The sequence below is a fragment of the Silurus aristotelis genome, assembly GCF_946808225.1.
Source record: "Silurus aristotelis genome assembly, chromosome: 15".
NCBI classification, from domain to species: domain Eukaryota; kingdom Metazoa; phylum Chordata; class Actinopteri; order Siluriformes; family Siluridae; genus Silurus; species Silurus aristotelis.
This window is the reverse complement of record NC_139588.1, coordinates 21,538,572-21,565,762: the sequence shown is the minus strand read 5'-3', so window position 1 is coordinate 21,565,762 and position 27,191 is coordinate 21,538,572. Positions and strand designations below refer to the sequence as shown.

Genomic DNA, 27,191 nt, shown 5'->3' with positions numbered 1-27,191 from the left:
TACAGTGATACACAACTCAGTCTTGCTCTCCAAGTAATCAAACATTTTTCACAGGGAAATGAATTTGACATTTGAAGTTAGATATGCTTGTCATAGGTCAACTGAATTAGACCCCAGATTTCATGCACATATTATACTTTTGGATTCTTTTTCGGTGATACTGCCTCCTCCCCTGCCTCCTCCCCCACACACACATTCTCCAGCACTTTCTTTTTTTAGATAAATTGGTGTTGTTGTGGTGGTGGTGGTGGTGAAAGTGAGCTGATTGGATTTAGGTCAGTAAAGGCATTTTGCAGGGTGTCAGCAGTGCTCGCTGAGCCACGTTGTGTATTGTGCTGAGAGATCCAGAGCAGCAGATCTCCATGTGCATCAGCAAACAGTTAACAATAGAGAAGAAGAGAGTGACTCACGCCTGTCACTACCAGCTATCGGCAGGAAAAACCCGTCTCGCCGGCTCACACACACACACTCAATATCACATATACACCACGAACACCACACACACACACACACACACACACACACACACACACACTCATACAGACTCACTATCACATATACACCACGAACACCACACACACACACACACACACACACACACACACACACACACACACTCATACAGACTCACTATCACATATACACCACGAACACCACACACACACACACACACACACACACACACACACACACACACACACACACACACACACATACACACACACACTCATACAGACTCACTATCACATATACACCACGAACACCACACACACACACACACACACACACACACACACACACACACACACACACACACACACACACACACACACACTCATACAGACTCACTATCACATATACACCACGAACACCACACACACACACACACACACACACACACACACACACACACACACACACACACACACACACACACACTCATACAGACTCACTATCACATATACACCATGAACACCACACACACACACACACACACACACACACACACACACACACACACACACACACACACACACACACTATCAAATAAACACCACGCATACCACACACACACACACACACACACACACACTCACTATCACATATACACCATGCATACCACACACACACACACACACACACACACACACACACACACACACACACACACACACACACACACATGCATACTCCAGGAAAGAAAAAACTGTATAAAGCACAAGCCTCATAAAGAAGCAGCATTAAAAAAAAAGATGCTTGATATTCATCACAAGTACATTACAGGACAGTAAAATTCTTTCTTTGCATATTACAATGATGTTAGGAAGCTGGGGTCAGCTGTGATACAGTGCACAAAGGGGTTAAGGGCCTTGCTCAAGGGCCCCAAGAGTGGCAGATTGGTATACCAGGGCTTGAACCCCTGACCTTCTGATGAATAACCCAGAACCTTAACCACTGAGCTTCCACTGAAGGTATGTTACTATACTATTTGTAATATACAAAAGCAGGTCTATGTTACATAAGCAGATTTATTATACTATGAAGCTCTGGAGTATCACTTAAGTATATAAGGTTGATTGTATATTTGTACAATTTGTGCAATCTACACACAAATCAATAAATTACATCAAATGAATTAAAAGTGCTTTAAGGAAAAATGAAACTGTTGGTTTGACTGAGCACTTGCACAGCCCACATAATAATAAACATGGTGGACCCTGCATAACACCCCCAAGCCTCCACTGATGTTCTACCTGAATCAATCCACTTCTCAATACCATCATTATGGCACCACGTCTATAGAAACCATCAGTATTATAGAGAAACGCAGTAGAACAGAGCGCTGCATCACACACGGGAATCTCACGCAGCAAGAATGAATGTCATCACTAAAGCAAGAAAACTAATAAACACAGTTTAACACGTCTCCTTTCACTGGAGCCACAACTGCACCTCCCTCATACATCATTTTCAGCAGAAGCATTGATATTAACCTCATCACATAACTTGTGCATTTTTGTGCATTGTTTCCGTGCATTACGGTTTTCCTGGGGCTTTGAAGGATAAAGGCTTTGCAAATTCTACACAAATGTATAAACGGTTCATTAAAAAAAGCTTAGCAACTGTTTTGAACTGTTTGGGCCGCTGTTTCCTCACAATGTCCAGATAGTCTTCTGTAAAAATGTCCCTGTAAGTGTAAGTGTACCTGTTACCAAATCAACTTCTTCTCTTCTGTCAGCCTGAAGCTTGCAACAGATCATCCAATGAAAAGGCGTAAAAAAATGCTGACGTTATCGGGTGCCTTCTAGAGGGCTTCAGAGTGACCAAATTGCAATCTGAATGTTCTTATGATGTGCACAAATTATTAAATGATGTGGAGGTTGAACAAGAAGTTTTGAGAATTTAATTTCTGATCTGAAAAACTGTAAGCTAAAATAAAGCCAGCAGGTGCTCAGTCTGAAGGCCTTACAGTACACAGATTCCTTTGACTCCGGTGACATGTGATGTGATGACCGAAATCTGATTGGATAGAAACTCCAACCTAAAATTAGACTCGTGTGTGCTCTGCTTCTTGCAGAATCCTACATAGGTCCAGAATGGGTGAAGTTTCTTCCATAAGACTTCAATCACCAGTATTTCATAATCCACCCGATTTGATTTGGCAGATGTTTCAGGAAGCAAGACTCTGAGTGTGCTGAGTGTTCTGAGTGGTATAAGCAGAAGATTGGAGAAAAATTACACCAGTTCTAGGAACGACTTCTTGTAAATTTCGTGAGTATTTGAAAAGTTTGTCATTTATGGTAGGAGATCATAGTTTGAATGTGTTTTTTTGTGACTGCAGTTGAGATCATTACAAAACAATGCTGTGAAATAGGCGTGCAGACCTGCATTTTGGCAAATGCTCTTATTTAGAGTCATTATTGTTTATGTTACTTGTGCAGTTGAGGGTTATGGGTCTCGCTCGTGAGCACAGTATTGGTAGGCTGGTGAACTTGAACTTGAACGCACAATCTTTTAAGTTTGTCACACTGTAAACAATGAACGCTTCTGACCTGTGTTCAACACTGACCTCTAGTGGTGTAAAGAAGGCAAAGAAATCATCTGATCATCTCTTTCCTTATACGAGTTGTGCCTCTGACCCCAAAATATTTAGTTTTGCAACATAAAGAGTTTTGGTGTGAAATTGGAGTGGAAGATCTCCTGCTTTAGAAGCTCAACCCCATGAACACCTTTGGGAGGAATGTGAACGCTGGTGGACTAGTGGAACATCTTCCAAGAGTGGAGGTTAGCAGCAAATGGGGACAAAAAGTGCTCAGAAAACAGATACTTATAAAAGCTTTGGACACCTGAGCATAAGATTCATATGTGCTTTTAAAACATAGCTGTACTACTTCTATCCAACTCTCCTCTCACCACATCAGATAGAGAAGTACAACCTCCTTTACCTGGTCAAGAAGATCCTAAACTCATGCCTCCAGGGAAAGCATTCGAGCACTTGGCAGTATCTCTTTTCTGACAATCCTGACAGAATATTGTATTAACGTTTGTGTGAAATTACTAAAACAAACTAAAACATTGGTTTAGTGTAGGAAAATATATCGAAGCCTGTTAAATTTGACTCAATTCTCACTTAAACAGCAAAAAAATGTACAAGAAATGCTATTGTTCCATAAAGAGAAGAGTTTTCCATGAAGAGATTTTTTTTGCCACAGTCGCCACTCGATCGCTCATCAGGGATAAACTATGATAAGGAACGGCCTTATAGGCGATAAACGTACACATTCTTTTATGTATCTTTATTACGGCGTTATCGGTGTAAAGCTGCTTTGAGACAATTCCCTTGTGCTACAAAAATAAAAATAAATTAAATTATTTTATTCAAATGATCATTCACAGAACTCTCGAATCTTATTGGTCGGAAGGTGTAGATTTATTCTCTATAACAGCGGCTACAAACCACAGCATTGTGTTAATGCGCTCCTTTCGAATTGTCTGTTACTATGGAAATGATCCTATATTATCGTTTCCATAGTAACAGCAAATTTATATTAGAGGCCGATTCTTGAATGTGCTGATAGATAACTAAGCGTCGCAGTGGTGAAGTTTATGGAACATTTCTGGGCGGAGTCTCGGAAATCCTTCTGCGTAACTACCATTTTTGTTCCACTCGTAAGAAAGACGGGAAGCTGTCGAGGGAAATACTGTTTATAGCTACTATAACGTAAGAGGCAACTTTTACATTAAACATTGTGGAACGGCCACGAAACGTTAAATGTAACCGCAAATGGATAAAAAGTGTGTTTCGTTAATGATTATGTTTTATACAGAAATAATGCTATTATGTTTTATACAGAAATTGATCCAAGTGCTGTAAGTAGGGTTGAAAGAGGCTGGAAATTTTCAGTAAATTTCCCCAAACTTACCATGGGAATTTCATCTGGGGAATTTTGGGGAATATTCCAAGTTGAAAACTGCAAAGGAATTTATGTGAATTCATGTAAATTTATGTGAATTTATGTGAATTTATGTGAATTAATTATAATTTTTGGGAAATGTATTTCATTTGTATTATATACAGTAATACACATTAATACAGATGTTTTTTAAATCAACTTTTGACTTTAATTGTTATAATTTTGTTGCACAATAGCTTACACACAAAGATTTAAACAAAAATGTTTGTAATATTTATATAATTTACACATACATACTCCCAAGATGGAATTTTTTTTGACGTGCAGGATTCAAGAAACGATGTGTGTTATGTGATGGAGGGATGGAGGGGGCGTGGCCTCAGTGGCCCTGCAGTAAGTGAGCTGTGTGCATGTGATTGATGAATCTGCAGGTAAAACTGCAATAAATCTGGTTGTTTAAAACAAAAATATCCTACAAGATTTGAAACTCCATTTAAATTCCCTGTTATTGGCCGACTTGCAAATTTTGCAAATTCCCAGTTTCTTCCCATTAATTCCTGTTAATTCACATGAAAATTTTCCAGGCTTGAATGTTCTTGGAATTTCTTGGAAATTCACACCCAAGGTGTGAGCAAAAGAAATCACATTTCATAGCGTTCTATTATCGCGTGTATTGAGCTGTAACTTCGTATCATCTTGTCGTCTCCATAACATCATCATAACCTCAAGTGCTTCACTCATATGTATCTAATCTACACTACAGTGTTACAGTTTCACCTGACGATTTTGCTGATTGCGCTTCAGTGTGGAACGTGGTTGCTCGCCTGTTATCAGCAAAGTCTCATCGGTTACTTATTCGGAGCAAAAAAACAGGTCGGAATCAGTGCACTGGATTCTTGGCCGAAGCGAGTCTCTCAGCCTGGTCGCAAAGTTCATTCGTTATGTGTACATTCTAAGTGTTTTTTTCAACAACAAGGAAGTCGATTAGATCGAAATCCTCGTAAAGACACACTATATGAACTCGTTATCGATGGGTGGAGACGCACAGTTTATTCTGCAGTCATTATACACAAGCTTTTAAAAACACATAATCATCAGCCTTATATAATTCATCTTATCATGTACGTTTAAATGAGTGGACCTTGTTACTTGGGCATGATTGCAAAGCTGAAAAGATGAACAGATTACGCTAAATGGTGCATCCCGAAGGAAGACAAGTATGAATTACATCTGTGGGGCATTCACAGTGCTTTTGGAAACATCTAATCTTTTATGGTCTTTGATAGACACAGGCATGTTTCTTATGTTTCTATGCAACAATCTTGCCCATGCAACAGTATGAAGATTTACTTTGACCAAACAAATCTATAAATGTCCAAAAGTTCCATTTAATTTTCATTGAAAAATCCTCCTTTAGCATGAAGAACAGCTTTACACGCTCTCAGCATCCGGACAGTTAGTTTCTCCAAACTTTCAGCTGAAATACTTCTGCCTCCAGTAAAACTCTCCAAAGATCTTCTTCAATAGTTGGAGATTGCTTTCTTGTGATCCAGTTCATCCCAGAGCAGTTCAGTAGGATTTAGGTGCAGTGACTGGGCAGGTCATTTCATAATAGATATCACTCCAGACGGCTGTCTAGACGCTTGTTGTCGCTCATCGTTGTACAATGAAGTAGATTCCAATAGGCCACAGTCTAGTCAAGTCAAGTTTATTTCAACAGACATTGTCTCAAAGCAGATTTACAGGATTTAACAGTTAAGGTGAACGATGTATGTTTATCCCTGATGAGCAGCCATGGCGACTGTGACCAGGAAAAACTCCCTTAGATGTTATGAGGAAGAAACCTTAAGAGGAACCAGATTCAAAAAGGAACCCATCCTCATTTGGGTGACATCAAGAGTGTGATTATAGTGTTTAAACAATGCAGAACACTGGAGAGTGAGAACTAACATGAGCACTGGCATGTAAGATTATGAGTAATGATCTTTCTACAGTCTTATACAACAATTTGAGATTATGGAACCAGGAGCTACTAAGCACGTCATAAAATAGCTCAACATTTAAGATCATTATAGATCCAACACCAGCTTCTTCATGCCAGAGCCTTTAAACACTCAAAGAGGTCCAGTGTCCAAACTCCACATAAAATGGGAGTCTAGATGGAATTGCATGGAATGCTATGGGAACGAGAAATGATAGCCATGTTGGGTGAGGATTTCTTCAACCTACATGTATATAATATACCTCTCCAAATATAAACAGAAACTTGTAAATATGATTTTCCTCCAAAACAATTGTCTTTGCCAAAGGTGACAGTTTGATGAAAATTAATACCGTTAATGACATTTTGCATAGAAACAAAAGGACCAGTCTATTCACTGTAGAAGATGGATTCCAAGTAGACCACCTTTGGTTTCGTGCCCAAATACACCTGTAATATTTTTCATTAATATTCTTCACTTGATCTGTCTGATGAGGTTTTTTATTATTATGATCAGACTTCATTTTGGTCAAAAAAAGGTGATCTTGCTTTTTCAGTAGTAGGTCCAAAATTAGCTTTACATTCTATTTAATAGCTTTAATATCTTCCTCAAAGTCCCATTGTATCTTAGCTTTAAAATAGCTTCATAAACTGGCTGAAATTAGTAAATATTTGATTAAATCTACTATTATTATACAGGATGGTGCAGAAAAGATTTTGGAACTAGGATTTGGCAATACTGGAGCGTCTACAATTGTTTGGAACCAGTGCGACCTCATTTATAACCTCTTGCGACGTGTTATAACGGATCGGTGCAGTGGTGCGTAACCAGCGTTCACTGTAAAAGCTTATTATAAAATTTATAAAATTATATATATCATTTCTTGCTTTCCTGCACCACCTTGTACATTTAAATAGAACTTAATTGTAACTTATGTGATTTAATGGATGATGATTATGTGCTTGATGGGGATTCACTTGAGCACTGGGATCCTCAGACTTCATTGGCCAGTAGCTATTAGTAATAGAAGATGTACTTTGGTTTTGCCTCACTATACAGAGCCTCACTTATCAACCACATTAGCAGAATCACCTGTTTGTTCATCTGGTTATCCGATCAGACCATCACGAGGCTGCTGAGCAATAAAGTCAATTATGCACATACAGGTCAAGAGTTGTTGGTTTTTGTTGAACTTGGAAACCCAAACCTGTTCCAGCAAGGCGATGCCCCTGTGCACGAAGTGAGCTCCTTAAAGATCTGGTTGACATGCTTTGGAGAGAAAGATCTTGCTGCTATAGAGCTCTGATCTCATCCCTACTGAACACCTTTGGGATGAATGTGAACGCTGACTGCACCCCAGGTCTCCTCACCTACATCAGTACCTGCCTTTAGTAATACCCTTGTGGCTGATGAACACAAATATCCATAAACACACTCCAAAATCTAGTGGAACATCTTCCCAGAAGAGTGGAGAGAATTATAAGAGCAAATTGAGACTAAATGTGGAATGCGATGCTCACAAAGCACATATGTTAAGAAATTGAGCTAGTTCGGTTTATAAAATAGTGATAATAAATATAATAATATTTTATATAAAATAATAATAACTGCAATATAGTAAAAGTTAAATAAAAATCGGTTCAATAGTAATTGTAAAGTTGGTTTATTGGTGAGTGGCAGGTGCATGTGTACATTACGTATGGAACATATTAGAAAATGTCAGTAAATGTCAGACAAAGATATTAATACACGTCTGCTGCCTATGTGGTTTAACACCGTGGCTATGTGGAGGAAACAGAGAGACCGCATGACGTCTTGACTCATTGTGCTGCATAATAATAATAATATAAAGTTCACCCATATGTTTAGCTTCAGTCAGCTTCAGCTATCAGTAGCAGAATCTAGTAATATATCATATCATTTAGCATTAAACTTCAGTTATACATATAACGTTGCTTATATTTAGTATAAGTGCAAGATTTATTCATGTAACCGTTATTAACATTAGTGCAGTATAATAGTGTATAAAGAGAGTAAAAAGAAAATTCAACATTTAGAGTTTAAAGTTTAGCATATATAAGGTTAGCATACATTCTATGATCAAAATGCTAGTAAATGTGTTACATGTTATTAAGGCTAGTGAGCAGATAAGACTGATGGATTAGATTCGGGATTAGAAAACTAGGAGTTGTAGAAAATAATGGGAAAGTTCATGGTGAAAGAATAATAGTGTCAGGTCCTGAGGAGTTGGATGGACCAGGATCGTCTCCAGTGGGAGAATTGGGGTATAGTCAGGAGAGATGGGGTCCGGGGGAAAACGCTTGATTAGTAGCTGGAGATCAGTTTAAGTAAAGGCATTGCGAGTATGAACCGAAAGAGTTATTCGAGGTGGAATATACTGTAGAGACGCGTATAATGACCAATAAGTCGCCCAAAAAAACAGTTATGAGCCATGGCCAATAGAAAGTGGTGACCAAAGGGGGTCGGCCGGAAGCGTGCCGAAGAGACAGAGAAGGGAAAATATACCAGGGAATACTACAAAAAGCAAGCAGCATGCAGGAAACATGCATTGACTATACTCAAACAGCATATAGGCATTTATATTGAAAGCACAAGTAGAAACAAGGGAAAAATCATATAAAAATACATCAAAATATTAAAAGATTTGAAGAGTAATAGGGTAATAAACACAACACATCGTCAGATAAGAACATAGGAGAATAGTTGCAAGAAATTGTATAAGAGATCCAATGCCCAAAACACACAGGAAGTCAGATGCTTCTATAAGAGCATGAGGTACAGGCAGGATGAGAGTAAGACAGGAAATTCTATATAACGAAGGATTCTGGGATTAGAAACATATTTTGAGAATATTTTTAATAATTGAAAAAACAGAGCTATGAAAAATAGGGAAAGCATTTGGAGAAAAGAGCTGGTGTGTAAAAACTAAGGCCCCGGTTTGTAAAACTAGAAAAATAACACAAAACACAAAACTAAGGATGATTTGCAGACAGAGAAAAAACCCCCCAGAGGAGATTTTTAAGAAAAGGTGTGAATATTGCGGGGGATGATCTGTTGCATTTAGTTATTTGCAAAAATGCACGATCAGGGGATTTTTCAAGAAAAGGTCACTATCAAGAGATATTTTTTCCTACATGTAAATTTAGATCGTATGGAGGTAAGTAAGATTTCCAAGAAAGAGGATGAATTTAACAGAATGTGCGTAAACAAATGGGTGGAGTGTGAAATCCCTCGTGAAATTATTGGCGTATGTAAATTGCTAGGGAGGAGATTTTAGAGAAAATTTCAGATATAAGAAGTGAGTATATTAATTTCGCACTCGCATGAAGGGTGCTATTGCTGTCAGGATCTTTTTTTCCCGAGAGCTTTACGGGACAGGGCTGAATTGAGTGCAATAAAGCTGATTTGCTCCTTGTTATTCGTGATTGGATGATGTCTTCATTTGGTTTGTATATGTATTTTTTTTAAACTTAGTGTTGAGTGATTATTGTATAACTGATTTAAATATCGAGCCACTTAACTGATATGTCTACTCGGACATGGGGTCTGAGTTCCGACACATATTATACTTATGATCAGTAAGACCACATGTACACTACATGGCCTAAAGTATTGGACGCAGGATTTCTTCAGCTATATGTGGTTCTTTCTCTAATTCTTAAACTTGGAGGCACACAATTATAAAGGATGTCTTTGGATGTGCTAAAGATATATTTTCCTTCTGTCCAGCTTCATAAACATATGGTTTGCATACCGATCCTATTGCCGGGTGTCCACAAACTTTTGGCCATATAGTGTATATAATGACCTATGAATACATTTATAGATTTACAGATGAATTCATTATATTAAAACGATCCGAATCTGTATCAATTTTGACACAGACGATATTTATATCTTGACATAAGCATGTATTCTTGTGAGATTTTATTGTGGTGATGAAAAAGGTAATAAATCGATTAGAGCTATAACTTGGAATAACCTGTTACACATGATTAAGCACAGAAATGCTATAAACAGATGTTATAAAAAGTAATTTCAGTGTTTTCTCAATTGAAGTCAGGAACTTTCTGTTATATTATATTATATTATATTATATTATATTATATTATATTATATTATATTATATTATTTTATATTTTATTTTATTTTATTTTATTTTATTTTATTTTATTTTATTTTATTTTATTTTATATTTTATTATATTTTATTATATTATATTATATTATATTATATTATATTTTATTTTATTATATTATATTATATTATTTTATTTTATTTTATTTTATTTTATTTTATTTTATTTTATTTTATATTTTATTATATTATATTATATTATATTATATTATATTATATTATATTATATTATATTATATTATATTATATTATATTTTATTATATTAGATTATATTTTATTATGTAATATTATATTATGGTATGTTATGTTATATTATATTATATTATATTTTATTATATTATATTATATTTTATTATGTTATGTTATATTATATTTTATTATATTATATTATATTTTATTATGTAATATTATATTATGGTATGTTATGTTATATTTTATATTATATTATATTTTATTATATTATATTATATTTTATTATGTTATGTTATATTATATTACGGCAAGTTGTGTCATGTTAGCAGCATGCTTTCAAAAGTTCAGCTATCACCATACAAATAAGGCCCACTTTTCCACTTACACCTTTATGGTTCCCATGTGCTGAACTTTGTCCTCCAACACAACGGGCTGCAGAGTATATGAAGTGTGTAGAAAATTGACATTCGCCAGTCAGAATCGATCTTCTCCTGCGCTCCCGTTTTTACCATTTTGTGCCCTTTTTTTTTCTAATTACAGGATTTTCACACCTGCCACAATGATAAGTCGGAATACCAAGAACGTGCTCGTGGTGTCATTTGGGTTTTTGTTCCTGTTCACAGCTTACGGAGGACTGCAGAGTCTACAGGTAATCATGGCCATGTTACATATGCAAATACACATAATCTAATACAAACATTAGATTAATACATGTTATTTAACTAAGAAAAACATTGAAAATGGTAATATGGTGTTATTTTATGTTAAGAAATAGTTATAACGTTTAGTTATTTAGTCTCCATTTGCTCTTAAAATAACCTCCACTCTTCTGGGAAGATGTTCCACTAGATCTTGGAGTGTGTTTGTAGAGATTTGTGCTCATTCAGCCTTAAAGTCAGGTACTGATGTAGGTAAAGTGAGGAGGCCTGGGGTGCAGTCAGCATTCACATTCATTTCAAAGATGTTTTTCACTAGTTGGAGATTTCTTTCTGACCTTATGACCATCCCAAAGCAGTTCAATAGGATTTGGGTGTGATGACTGGGCAGGTCATTCCATGATAGATATCACTCCAGATGTCTGTTTGTTTTCTAAATAACAGAGCTTAGACATACGTTTTGGCTCATTGTCTTGTAGATTGGTGAAGTCGGTTCCAATGAGTCACAGTCCAGACGGAATTGCAGGGTGTTGAAGTATGGACTTGTAACCATGTTGGTTCAGGATTCCTTTCCATAGATGGACTGTCATGCTGGAACAGGGTTTAAAGACTTCCCATACAAATGTTGTGCCTTCCAGATTGTGGAAGAACCACATATAGCTGGAAATGTTCAGGTTACCTGATACTTTTGTCCTTTTAATTATTTATTTATCTATTATTTTTACAATGTCAGCTCTTCATAACAAACCTTTGTTATTTTCTGTTGCTGTTAAAGCGCCACTTGCATTTCTTTGCATAGTAACTTTATTTATAGCTGCTGTAACCTGAATGATAAGTGGAATGTACTTGTATAATGGCTGTTGCTCAACAGTAAATGTAGCTATAAACTGATAAAACTATGTTGTGTCATTTGTTACTAAATAACATTGTAAACGTTGGCAAGTTGCTGAAGTATACGAGGAAACAAACACTTGTGTAAATGGGAAAATATTTAATGGGGTAATGTGGTTTTACCCAGTTGTTGATTATTTCCTAAAACAGCCTGTTACTATGTTTTTATATGTTCACATAATGAAAATAAAAAAAAGCCATGATATGGTTATTGGACTTTCATGGGCTTTTATAGAGAGTCCAACAGGTTGTCCTGTCAGGAAGTTGGCTTTTCTTTTTTTTTGTTTTTGCACTTGTTATCCATTTTTGCTCACCAAATTTGCCATTAATTTCATTTTTCCTTCTCTCAACTGCTAAGAAATCTTTTTTTTGTTTGTTTGTTTTTTTTTGGTAAAGAATTTTTGAGGAGATTTATGCCCTTCCCCATTTTTTTGTTTTTTAAATTACAAAAATGGGGAAGGGCATAAATCAAAACAAACAAAAAATGATTTCTTACATTTATACATATTCACAGAGACCACTCGCTGGCACTGAGAATGGTTCCGCATGAACAGGATAAAGACCCATTAGGCTACAGAGCAGGGTTTTATTTAGAAACCATGAAGATAGATTTGGACTGTAATTACTATATACAGTCTGCTACAATGTCCATCAGTAAACAGTTGATAACCTGAACAATGATTGAACTGTATTGAATGGACATTTGGTGCCACCCAGATAAAGATGGGTTTCCTTCTGAGTCCGATTTATCTAGGGGGTTTCTTACTCGGACCATCTCAGGGAGTTTTTCCCTCACCACTGGCACCTTGTTCATTAGGGCTTAACTTATACAGACTGATTTCTAAACTTATAAATATATGCATAATCTGTTTATCTCTGTAAATCTGATTTTAGACGATGTTTACTGTTAAAAGTGCGCAAACAAATAAAACCAAGTTAAAATTAAATTTACTTCACATGACCAGTCTAAAGATGCATGAAGCAACTCAAGAACTTTGAGGATGGATTTAGACTGTAATATCCCTTTCAAATTTTGGTTCCTCTCAAGATTTCTTCCTTAAACCATCTCAGGCAGGTTTTGCTTGTGACTCTCGGCACTGGCTGACTAATTAAAGATTAGGTTAATATTGTATAACCTCTTTATCTCTGTAAAGCTGTTATGAAACAATGTTCATTGTTAAAGGTGCTCTAAAAATAAAACCAAGTCAAAATTGAATTAAACGTCTCTGTGGCATATTCTGATCGACACTGGTTTGAATCTCGGCCCTAACAGTTATAGTCACATAAATATGAGTTAGTGTATTTTCTACTGAGATATTTGGAAGACTGACATCTTAAGCAATTGATCGAAGTTTACACAACGCAATGAGGAAAAATACAGTCTTTTAGTTAGATGCTTTAAATCGAATCTAGAAATCCAGAAAGGTTCTTGAAGGAAGAACAAAGCACTTTCTGATATGGAGAATTCCAGCCACTTCTCTGGAAACTAATATTCTGAAAGGTTCTAATTAACCTTTAAAGAAGACTTTTAAGACTTTTTACACTCTTTGTGTTATTGTTTTTTTTTTTGAGAGACAAAATTCTAGATCTATTACAGTTTTTCTTAGTTGCTTTGGAGCGTTTCTCAGATGAGAAATAAAATTCTCAAAAAACGACTTGTTCAACCTCCACATCATTTAATGACTATATTATACTGGTTAACCTGAATAGTTTTAACCCCCAAAACATCTCAGCATCAGTTCATTGTATAAGTCATTGAATGCAAAATGGTTAAAGCAGTTGTCAGAATCTGTAATCTAGAATTTCCAGATGACTATTTGGATAGATAGATAGATAGATAGATAGATAGATAGATAGATAGATAGATAGATAGATAGATAGACAGACAGACAGACAGACAGACAGACAGACAGACAGACAGACAGACAGACAGACAGACAGACAGACAGGTAGATAGATAGATAGATAGATAGATAGATAGATAGATAGATAGATAGATAGATAGATAGATAGATAGACAGACAGACAGACAGACAGACAGACAGACAGACAGACAGACAGACAGGTAGACAGGTAGATAGATAGATAGATAGATAGATAGATAGATAGATAGATAGATAGATAGATAGATAGATAGATAGATAGATATAGATAGTAAACTACAAAATTCTAGCATAAGCTTCACCTAAAACCACTTAAATGAATTATTGAATGTAATTGGATTTGTGGAAGTGCTGCTGAAAGAGTTTTTAAAAGCATGCTGTGTGTTTACACTCTCTATCACAGAGCAGTCTAAATGCCGAAGAAGGAATGGGCGTTATCTCGCTGAGCGTCATCTATGGAACCATCATTCTGTCCTCTATGTTTCTGCCTCCCATCATGATCAAAAACCTGGGCTGTAAATGGACCATCTTCCTCTGCATGGCCTGCTATATCAGCTATTCTTTTGGAAATCTCTTCCCTGGATGGTAAGGCCTGTTCATCTACAAACATTAATGAAGGGTATGGAAGGTTAGGTTCAACCCAGCCGTTAGGGAGGCACAAGCCAGGAAGGTTAGGTTCAGTCAATCATCAATGCCACATATAGTAAATTGTTTGTATACCTTGATATCAAAGAGATATTTAGACTCTGTGAATTAATACACCAGAAAAACATTTGTAACACCAAAATGTTTTACATTCACAGGCCGAGTCTGATTGCTACATCTGCTATTCTGGGTTTAGGAGGCTCTCCACTTTGGTCTGCTAAATGCACATACCTCACAATCAGTGGAAATCTACAGGCAGAGAAGGATAACAAGAAAGGCCAGGATATCATCAACCAATACTTTGGCATTTTCTTTCTTATCTTTCAGTCATCTGCCGTATGGGGAAACCTCATGTCATCACTTATATTTCAACAAGACACTAACATAGGTATGTCTGAAACATGACCTTTTATTGTATAGTGCTTTTAACAATAGACATTGTCACAAGGTAGCATTTAAAATGTAGAAATTGATCTCCAATGAGCAAACCAGAGGTACTAAACATGAGGGAAAAACTCCCTGAGATGATAAAAGGAAGAAACCTCGAAAGGAACAAGATTTAAAAGGAAACCTGTCATCATCTGGGTGACACTGAATATTACCATTAATGACCATTAGACATGTCTTTCAGAGTACTATATGGTCAAGAAGTGATAATTGTCTAACCCTAGTTAATATAGTTTTTTGAAGTCTTTATATATTTGAAAATAAACTGGTGCAGCCTTGAGGCCATCCTCAGGTTTTCTAAAAGATACCATCTCTAGTAATCTTATGTATCTGGACATGTAGGCCATCCTCTGATGAAGCGAGTAATCCTCATCCAATTGATGAGAATTGCAACAAGCAGTAGGGCACCAAGATGGATCATGATCACTCGGATTTCAGCAGTAACTGGAAAAACATAGAAAGAAACAAAGAAAAACAGATAAATACAGATTATTAGGTATGCTTATTGTCAGGTAATGGTTAAAGACAATCTACATTGTGTACATTGTGGAGACCCAGAAGATTATTTAGTTCCCTGGGACGTCAAATGTCATCAACCCTGAGTAAACAATAAGAGTGAGAACATCCCAGTGCGTTTAATCACTCATTGCCCATTAAACATGACTATACATTTTGTAGGATCTAATTTAATGCAAGTTTGTTAAACAAAAAACTAAATTTCTACAAATTTACATTACAATGAATTTTTGTTTAGCTCGGGTGACATACAGCAGATACAGTGGCACCTGAGTGACAATCCACTGCCACTAGCAGACAGTTTAACCTGCTTGTCTGCTCTCTGGCCTTGGCACTGGATTGTCACTGATCATACTGCAAAAAAATAACCGTCTAAATATAAGAAATAATTGCATGATTTAAGAAGATACAGACTAGAAACAAGTCAAATGATCTGCCAGTGCAGTAAGATAATTACACCTGGTAAAATTTGTTGAAATAAGAAAACATATCTAGGTTTTAGAAAAGAACACAATGGCTTCAAATAAGCATTAAAACACTATATTTCGATTCAGTCTAATTAACTTAATACTAATTGTTAATTATTTTTTTAACAGTTTGCCAAATGATGCAAAATACTAAAATGTATTGCAACATAAAACATTATTGAATGTATTTTGTCATTTCTGAACATTAAAATATATTCAACATGTGAAACTGAAATCAAACTACCAAACATCTTTGTCAACCTTAAGTACAGAACACGGAATAAAGTCCAAACAAAAAATAAAATAAAAAAATACTGAAAGTTTGTGCTGACTTACTACTGCAAACTTATATCATTTGTTATTAGTTTGTAAATAAATGTGTTGCTGTTAACATAAAACAAGCATGCGGAAAATATAATACTATCGAACAAATCCTAAGTGTAAGTATGGAAAAGATTTCAACTGTGAAACCTTAAAACCAGTTATTACAGCTACTATAAAGTCTTAAAAGATACAAGGCCTCAAATGATGTCTCTAATGGTAATTAAGATCGATCTGGAGATAAAATAACTAACTTCTTTCTTGCATAGTATCTTATTCTTTATATATGATCAACATTTTTATGGCTAGAAAAATTGTAAGTCTTGACTAGAGTATTTTTAGAGGAGTTTTTGCTGTGTAGGCTTGCTCCATGTGCTAAAACTTCCTGTGAGTGGAATATCATCCCGCCCTTGTGTGGCCTTGCCTTTAAAACTATTCCAATTATTTATAAATCCCACATTGTTTCTGAAGCATCACCTTGATATCCAAGGCCTGTTATAAACAACACTGCCATGATGCGTTGCAATGGGTCCAGAACAAAAAGTACTACATCTGTTAATTAACATTAACTCTTAAAAAAAAAAAAACACTGAATATATGAATATATAAATATCTATCGTTAACTCCTACAAAAAAAAACCCCCAACCTTCAAAAACCTATGCTTGCTTAAAACCCTTTAATTATTTGCTTTGTCCAGTGTCCTATGGCTACTGGTTTCTACCAGAGCTTCTGGTTTTTGTCAGTGATTATGATGATTGGACTTACTGTAAATAAATATATAATGATGGCGTGTTTGTTCTTTTAGCTGAAATCCCTGAGGAGAGAATGCAATTCTGTGGGGCTGCTCTTTGCAACGAGAACTTCACCACCGCAGGGAACTTCACACGGCCGAAAGAGAATCTCGTCAACATACTGATGGGCTGCTATATTGGTAAACAGTTAGTTATTAGCTTTTCTACATCGCATTGTTGAATACTTTTTCTGAAGTACTGCAAATAACTCAGCCGAGCGATTCCTCTGTAGGTGTGGGGGTTCTGGCGATGTTTCTTGTGGCAGTTTTTCTGGAGAACATTGATGTAAAAGAAGCAAAAGAGTTTCGGAACAACAAAGACAACCACTTCTTCAGTACCTTTCTGGCCACGTTCAAGCTTCTAAGAGATAAGAGGTTGATAATGCTCATACCTTTGACAATGTACAGCGGATTTGAACAAAGCTTCCTCGCAGGCGAATACACCAAGGTAAAACTAATTTGAGAATATAATCGATTATAATTATAGCATGATTTTACTTGTATTAGAAAACAACATACTAAACTAAGGGGCACTATATGAACAAACGTATTGGGACATCTGACTTTTCCAGCCATATATGATTCTTTCCCAAAAACTCCATGAAGATATGGTTTACACGGGTTAGCATGGAAAATCTTGAGTGCCCTTTAGAGCCCCACCTTTGGGATGAATGTGAATGCTGGCTGCCTCCCCAGCCTCCTCACCTCACCCTATAGCTGTACCTGACTTTACTGACACCCTTGTAGCTGAATGAGCACAAATCTCCACAAAAATCTAGTGGAACATCTTCCCAGAAGAGTGGTGGTTATTAGTAAATGGTAGACAGTAAATGAGGACTAAATGTAGAATGTGATGTTAAAAAAGAAGCACATACCAATCTTATGGTCAGGTGTCCACAAAACCTTCTCCATAGAGTGTATAACCATTCTATTTCTCATCTATAACTATGCATAATTATAACTCATATATATTTGTTTTTTATACCAATTATATGCAGGTTCTCCTATCAATAAATTAGTAAAGTAATTGTGTAATTTTGTGTAATTATTATCTATATATCTTCTATTTATATATTTGTTTATGTTTAGCATTTTTTTCTGTAAAATAAATATTTTGTTTGACTTTTTTCTAATGCAATTGGAGTTCACACTGAGATCAGGGTCCCATTATAGAGTTAACCTTCATGATATAAATCAATAAAGCAAAGAAAGTTTAGAAATGAAGTAGGATGTTAGAATAATTATAGAATTTGTTATAGATATATTTTTAGATTTTAGACTTTTAGATTGGTAAAATGCAGTTCTTCCAATGTGCAGAACATCGTTACAATATGAGTTTCTCATAGAACATATTAAGTGGTGGACCCCAAGTTTGTTTAGTCTCCGCCTCGCACTTTGAGTGCATTTTTGTTATTATTATAAAACTTGAAAACATTCACAACAATACCAGGGGTAAAAAAAAAAAAAAAAGAAAAAAAAAGAAAGGAGAGTTAGCGCAGTGTCACTGTGGCGACTCGCTCCATACTGGAAATACTATTTGTTTTGCGCATGCATGATTTTTCTATTAATTTTAAGCTTTTAATTAAGAATTTTAAGTAGTTCAATTTGCTGCAGTTCAATTACAAAATATAAAAAAATTTAGGCAGTTAATTTAAAATCGTTTAAAATATATAAACGGTTGATGTTTACAAATAATAATTAATAATAAAACTGCGTTAATGAGATAAGAATAAGAGGAATTTTATGTTTCTAATTTAGAGTACTTATGCATGGTTGTGCTGGGATTTGAACTTGTGATCTTCCAGTCCAGCGTTCATTACATTAGAAACTGAGCTGTTAGGTCTTTTTTACAGAATTATGTAACCTGTGCATTGGGAATCCATTATGTCGGCTTTGTGATGATCTGCTTCGGAGCTGTGAACTCGTTGTCCTCGTACACGTTCGGGAAACTTGCGCAGTACACCGGGAGGATCGCCCTTTTTTGCTTCGGTAAGTCAGTTTAATCAGAGAATGAAAAATCAGAGGTGGGGAAAATTTTTGGTATAGGAAATTGTTGCCCAAAGATCATATCATAAATATTTAGTGTTAAAGTGATGGGGAAATTTAATGCTACAGCATCCAGAGACACAAATGTGAGCCTTTAAATTTATAGTAACGGTTTAAGGAAGTTGAATGTCCTAATAAATTTGTCCATAAAATGTACCAATAAAAGAGCTGTCACTGCTTATCGGCTATTTTCACCTCTGTCTCCTCACAGCCGCTGTGATAAACCTGAGCTCGGCAATAGCGCTGCTGTACTGGAGGCCTCATCCGGACCAGCTCGCCGTCTTCTTCGTGTTTCCTGCTCTTTGGGGTATGGCAGATGCTGTGTGGCAAACGCAAACTAACGGTGAGAGACTCTTAACCAAAGGTTTTTGGATTAAAATAAAATAACTTAAAATAAAATAAATACATAGATCAAAAAGAAATGACCATTAGCTACTCTGGTAGAAACTAATAAATTAGAAATATACAAAAACAACAACAAAAAAAAACAATCAACACTTTCAATATAATATTTAACCCTCACCCTTTCCTCTGCACAAGACAACTGATGTTCTGAAGTAGATTAAAGAAGGAAAGAAATGTCAGAAATAAACTGAAGGCACGCTGGTAAACTGAAAACAATTCCAGGTGACACTTGTGAATCTGACGAGAGAATGCCATGAGTTTGCCAAACTGTTATCAAAGCTAAATGGAGCTACTTTGGACAATTGGAAATATAAAACACTTTCAGTTATTTAACACTTTCTTGTTTACGTAGTTCCATGTTTATGTTTTTTCATAGTTTGGACGTCTTCAGTATTAAGTATTAATGTCAAAATTAATAATAAAGAAGATAGGATATATATTTATATATATATATTATAACTAATTTACAGGTACACTAAATGGCCAAAAGTTTTGGGACAATTCACTTGTGAAGTCATTAACTACTCTGGGATTACAGAATATAATTTACAACAATGTTATAACTACAACATCAGCTGTCATGACGCGTACAGTCCACACCCTTTATAATGCCTCACAAAAGATCTACTAACAGCTGTTCTGTTTGTTTTTTACTCCACTACAGCTCTATACGGCATTCTGTTCCCTCAACACAAGGAGGCAGCGTTCGCTAATTATCGCATGTGGGAGTCTTTGGGCTTCGTGATAGCCTTCGCATACAGCACTTACATCTGTCTATCCACAAAACTCTACATCCTCATCTCAGTCCTTCTGCTGGCCATGCTGACGTACCTGTGGGTGGAGTACAACGAGTACAAGAATCCTACTCCTGCAGTGAGACATACCAAGGACGTGCTGGACGGACATGCAGCTTAAAGACAAGGAGAAAACACAGATTGTCAGTCAGACAAAATTATAGACGAAGAGGATAGAATCTGCTTTTTGGGTTTTTTTGGATTTAGGGGAGGATCATCAATATGTGGTTCTTATAGCTAAAATCTTTACATTTTTATATGCAAACAAACCAAAAAATAAATATCTAATCATATTATTATTATTATTATTATTATTATTATTATTATTATTATTATTGTTATTTTAATTGTTATTATTTCAGAAATGATTTCTTTTATTACATTTTTTAATTTGAAAGCAATTTTTTCTTTGACAATAAAGAATGGAACCATATAGGGGATATATATTTTGAAATAAAATACACATTTTTAATTAAAAAAACATTATTAAAATACTTAAATGCATAAAAATCATTAATGCATCACCGGACATTTCATATTCCAAATCTCGAAAACACACAGGTCTGATTATTTTACCATTATGTCTAATTAAGTTACAATTTATTCCCTACTTCAGTGGAATGATTTAAATGACAAGCTAAATTACAGCATAAAAAATCAATTCATTTTCATTTGTAGAGTGCTTTTACTGTTTTTCTCAGTTGCTTTGATGCGTTTTTCTCATATCAGAAATGAATTTCTCAAAACGACTTGTTCAACATCATTTCATCATTTGTGCTCATCACAAAAACATTTCTTGTCGCTTCGATCAAACTGCGAAAGCTTTAGTACATTAATATAAAGGATTGTGTACGAGTGTCTGCTGTTTCCTACAGTATCAGTTGTTTATGTTCATGTTGATTAAAATATATTTTACTGGTTTCACCTGAATATTTTTTAACCCCCAAAACATCTCAGCAGCAGTTCATTGTAAGTCAGCGAATGTAAAATTGTTAAAGCAGTCGTCAGAATTTGTCATCTAACATTTCTGTTACACTTTTATTAGTAAATGTGATGAACTGATGAATTGTGCAGATGAATCTTGAATGTCACTAATGAAGGCGAATGAACGACATCAGAACCAATCATCAACCAGTTCTCTAAAACAGGTCAAAGGTGAATCTGGTGAAGCTTCAGTTGGAGAGTGAATACAGACAAAACACAGAATTATACATTCTGAAAATGGATGAAGTAGGAAACATACGAACACCAGTACAGTACAGTAAAAGTGTGAATCCTGTCCGTCTCTTACAATCAATATAAATCAAATATCCAATTAAATAAATGAATTTGTGCTGCTGAAATTCATAGATGCCAAATAGATGCATTTTCATTCACTGTGATCCAAACCATAGTTTATATCAAGAAACACTGAAACATAACATGAATAAACATTCTGATGATTTTGTTTGTGAACAATGACAAAAGAACTTTTCATTCTGATGGGAACGAGATGTTCATCACACACATACTTACTTTAGAGAGATGAATTGAGGATTTTAGGAAAAGTACAGACTTTTGCAAGAAATCCAATGTGTTGTGCTGTTTGTAGAAATAGTTTTGAGAAATGCACTTTACTGGTTTGCAGATGTTAATGATGATTCAAGAAAAGCTCCAAAGCCACTGAGAAAAACTGTAACAATGAACACTGTCGCAAAGCAGCTTTACAGAGATTATGAAGTTGCTCCAGTTGCTTAGTAACTTCATAGATCTTTAAGGCTGTTGATGTTTACATGCTCCTATACAGTATATTTGCACATTGTGCAGTCCAAACCTGGACAGACTGTTGAGAATTAGGATCATTTATAACATCACTTTATGGAGGATAATGACATGCGTAATAATGACATTTTTTGTTTAAAATTTGGTATGATTGTGTAAAATACGTATCAATCTTAAACGAGTTTCATACACTGGAGAAAAACCTTGTTTTTTGGATAAATGCTTTGCTTCAAGATTTGTTCATGTACACCCAAGTAATACATTATTCAGATTCGCATTTCACATTTATTTCCGTTTACTCTTATAATAACCTCCACTCTTCTGGGAAGATGTTTTGGGAAGATGTGAGAAGGCCTGAGGTGCAGTCAGCGTCCAAAAGTATTGGGACACATGACTTTCCCAACCCTACGTCAGTCTTTATCCAATCTGTAAACACAAAATAGGAGGCACACAATTGTACAGGCCGTCTTTGGATACGGCGGTTTATCTAAAATAGAAGACCCGAACCCGTTTCAGTATGACAATACCCCTGTGCACAAAGCCAGCTCCATGCGCTTTATGTGGTTTGGAGTGGAAGATCTCCTTTAGAAATGAGTTTATTAGAGGGACAGCACATGTAGGATGTTTTGGTGACAAGGTGAGGGAGGCGAGATTGAGATGGTTTGGACATGTGCAGAGAAGGGACATGAATTATATTGGTAGAAGAATGCTGAAGATGGAGCCACCAGGTAGGAGGAAAAGAGGAAGGCCAAGGAGGAGGTTCATGGATGTGGTGAGGGAAGACATGCAGGTAGTTGGGGTGAAAGAGGCAGATGTAGAGGACAGGGTGGTATTGAGACGGATGATCCGCTGTGGCGACCCCTAATAGGAGCAGCCGAAAGAAGAAGAAGAAGAAGGAGTGGAAGATCTCCTGCTATAGAGTCTGACCTCAACCCTATTGAACACCTTTGGGATAGGTTTGTTACTATGGCGACATTTATTTCTATACAAGTATATAAAACAGTACAGCCATGGTATGGTGGCTACGATAACAATGGTAACTATGGTTACTTTTACCTCCATACCATGAAACTTGGAACGCTGTACACGTGCACATGAGTAAGATCCGAATGCAGAAGGTCCTGCTGAAACAGAGTGGCTTTCTATACAAGGTAACACACATATCACAGGAAATAAAGTGTGTGTGTAGCTTCTCTAGACAAATACCGTTTCAATAAATTGATTTATTACTTCATGCATTTTCTTATTTGACTTTTGAGACTTAATTTGTCATATCCAACAAAAACAACAACTTCCACTTACAGAAACAGACAAATACAATTCAATAGACACCATATACAGTAACATACACTATATGGCCATAGGTATTGGGACGCCTGACTCCTGAATGATTCCTATTAAACACCTTTGAGATGAATTGTAATGTTGACTAAACCCCAAGCCTCCTCACCTCACCTACATCAGTACCTAACTTTACTTGTGGCAAAATGAATCTCCACAAATCTCCAAAAGCACACTCCAAAATCGAGTGGAACACCTTCCCAGAAGAGTAGAGCTTATTATATTAAGTAAATGAAGACTACAGTGTGGAATGGCGTGTCCTAAAAAGCACATACAGCATCAAATTCAGCATTTTCATTCAGCATATATTATATATTTCTTTAAGGAAGAAAGAAAATCGAAGCTTTTCTTCTTTTTTTTTTTTTCTGCAATTGTCATTAAAGCAGAATTAATAGCAGGGTATTTTATTGAGTTTAATTTCAATTTCAACTGGGACCTGTAAAATAATAATAATGATAATAATAATAATAATAATAATAATAATAATAATAATAATAATAATAATAATAATAATAATAAAAACTATTATGAGAGAATGTTAAGCTCTAAAAGAAAAAAAAAAAAAACGGCTTATGACGTTTTAATTTTTTTTTCCGGTAACATACACTACGTGGCCAAAAGTATTGGAACACCTCACATTTCCACCAATTTGTGGTTCTTCCTCAAACTGTTACAACAAAGTTGGAGGAAAACAATTGTACAATTGTATGTAAATTTTTCTTTCACTTAAACAATGAGGCTCAAACCTGTTTCAGCATGACAAGACCCCTGTGCACAAAGCCGGCTCCATAAAGATCTGCTTTACATGGGATGGAATGAAAGATCTCCTGCTATAGAGCTTCAACCCTATTGAACACCTTTGGGATGAATGTGAATGCTGACTGCACCCCAGGTCTCCTCACCTCACCTCACCCTACATCAGTACCTAAATTTACTAACACATGTATAGCTGACATGAGACTCTTGGCCCCTTGAGCAAGGCCCTTAACCCTCTATGCTCCAGGGGACCCTTACGAGAAAAATAAATCAAGGACCGTGACGTCGGAGCGACGTGGGGCCGCCTTACCGTGGGCTCACCACCTGCAGGAGGGACCGTAAGGGACCGGTGCTGAGAGGATCGGGCAGCAGTCGAAGGCGGGGGCCTTGACAGCCTGATCCCTGGACACGGAGAAGTGTCTGGGGAATCTGCTTAGACTGCTGCCCCCGCGACCCGAATTACGGATAAGCGGGAGAAGATGAAATGAAATGAAATGAAATGTATAGCTGAATACGCACAAATCTCCACAGAAATCTAGTAGAACATCTTTCCAGAAGAGTGGAGGATTATTAATGTGTTAAGGTGGAATGGGATGTTCAGAAAGATCTTTTTTTTGCATTTTTTTTATTAATTACACAACACCAAGTTATTATTTACTGAAAATAAAATGTATGCTGCAAAAAATTAAGATGTAAAGCGTCAGCAAGTTATCACACCAATAAATTTATTTCATCTTGAAGAAGTCACACTGCAAAATCTGGAATATCTCAAGGAAGGTCGAAAGCTATTTTCTTCTCAACAATATACACCACTTCTATTTTTGAATTCATGGTAATGTTCAGATCTACGTTTTATAGTGTTCTTGTTTTCTTTCCTCTAGGAATATCCCTATTTTGCTCCATTTCCTTGCTTTGTTGAAAGCTGTGTGGTTTCCTCCATGCCAGCAAAACCACCGCTGGTCTTCCGGCTCCATGAGAACGCTCCAGACGTGTTGCATGATGTCCCACTGGAGCACGGCTGGGAGGAGTTCACCCCTCAGGAGCAGAAGGAAGGAGACTTGCGCAGCTCAGACAACCAGAATATCTGGCCCTGGCGATCATCTCACACAAGGACTGCCTGGCACGCAACCTGAAAAGAATGAGAGACTCGTATGGCCCTGAATTTGATCAGTCTCTTGGTGTTCATCGTGCCAAAAACACACCAGGTTTCTCGCGAAGTGTACTGGAAAGTGAGTGTAGTGAATCTGAAAACCTGTTTATCGCTCTCAAGAGAGGTGCATCTTTATTTTTGACTTCAGTAATTGTACAGAAATATATTGTACAAGTTTGACCTGAGCATCTACAGGTGTCTGAAGAAATAAGAGGAAGGTGTAGCTCAATGGATAAGCTGTTGGACTTCTAATCAGAAGGTTATGGGTTTAAATCTCAGCACCACCAAGCCCCCACTGCTGGGCCCTTTAGCAAGGCCCTTAACTCTCAATTGCTCAGCTTTGTAACAGAGGTAACTGTAAGTCGCTCTGGATAAGGATGTCTGACAAATGCCTTAATGTTAATGTAAATGAAAAGTTTCCTTCCTCCTACCATCTGCATGCCTCACAAACACGAGCATCAATAAATTCAGTTTGTTCAGGGGTGTAATGGACCATGAGCAAATTCTGGAGCTTCCTTCACAGCCAAGAGATCAATGAAGATCAGATCTGGAGTTCAGCAACATACCTACACTATACTCACCATTATTGCCTTCCAGCCCTAACTACTTCAAGCCTTCGATTTTAAAGGCCAATTACAGTTTGAATATGTAAACACTGAGGCATCTGGGAACTTAAATTTTACGTGCATTACCATCGATTCTCAACCTCACAAAATTACACAATGTTCTCCTGGAACCTGAGGATTAATGACTAGACTGTACCAGGTCATAGTGTTGGGGATTTCGTACTGAAGTTTCTGTTCAGGGTCACATGGAAATCCTCAGAGCACACACTCGATCTTAGACAATAGAGCATGAGGTGCACCAGATCCATGAACCATCTAATGTCCTCACATGTCCACAGAAGAGATGAGAAGGAACAGTGGTTCTTTTACAGAAAATAAATTCAATTCAATCCAGTTCAATTCAATCCAGTTTTAACAATGGACAATGGTCTCAAAGCAGCTTTACAGAGTTATAAAGATGTATAAAAGTGAGCCAGTGGTGACTGTGGAAAGGAAAACTTCCTGCGAGGAACCAAACTCAAAAGGGAACCTGTCCTCATCCTTCCATCAAATTCAAAAATACATTTTATGTTAACTGAGAACTCCTTCTCCACCTCCTAAAAACTACTTCCAATCAGAAACTGATCATATCCAACTTTAGGAGGAAGATTTTTACCTCAGGATTATGGCTTACACCACCTGCTGAACCATAAAATACTGATCAATAATTCACAAGAATGTCACACATCCTTGACTGAATACCAAATCAATCAGATGCACAGGGTCACACTAATCATTGGATCATAAGTCGAGTAGTGCAGGACGAGTTTCATCACAACTAGGATGTGAAATCTATTTACACAGGGGGCAAGATCAACCAGAAAACCACATCTGAGCACTTTTTTTCCCTCTATTAACAATTTGATGTGTATGAGACTCTACACATAAATACACATAATAAACATAAATATAACTATTCGATTGATTTGCCATTGTATAAAGGAAAATATATGTTAAAAAAAAAGCAA

General features: G+C 36.3%; 1 protein-coding gene across 3 annotated transcripts; it reads left to right on the top strand.

The window, feature by feature from the left end:
* The first annotated feature begins 2,635 nt into the window (after nt 1–2,635).
* unc93a (unc-93 homolog A) lies at nt 2,636–21,046 on the top strand. Of its 3 annotated transcripts, none has more exons than XM_083563411.1 (9): nt 2,636–2,772; nt 11,289–11,397; nt 14,582–14,763; nt 14,982–15,211; nt 17,381–17,506; nt 17,599–17,813; nt 19,219–19,354; nt 19,623–19,754; nt 20,481–21,046. In XM_083563411.1, the coding sequence occupies exons 2-9, from the start codon at nt 11,308–11,310 to the stop codon at nt 20,729–20,731; spliced, it is 1,362 nt and encodes a 453-aa protein (XP_083419537.1). In that variant the 5' UTR covers nt 2,636–2,772; nt 11,289–11,307; the 3' UTR covers nt 20,732–21,046. The 3 variants fall into 3 exon arrangements, with proteins under 3 accessions (XP_083419537.1, XP_083419538.1, XP_083419536.1); XM_083563412.1 differs by having other exon boundaries at nt 2,657–2,763; XM_083563410.1 differs by lacking the exon at nt 2,636–2,772 and adding an exon at nt 11,177–11,196.
* Nucleotides 21,047–27,191: the final 6,145 nt, after the last annotated feature.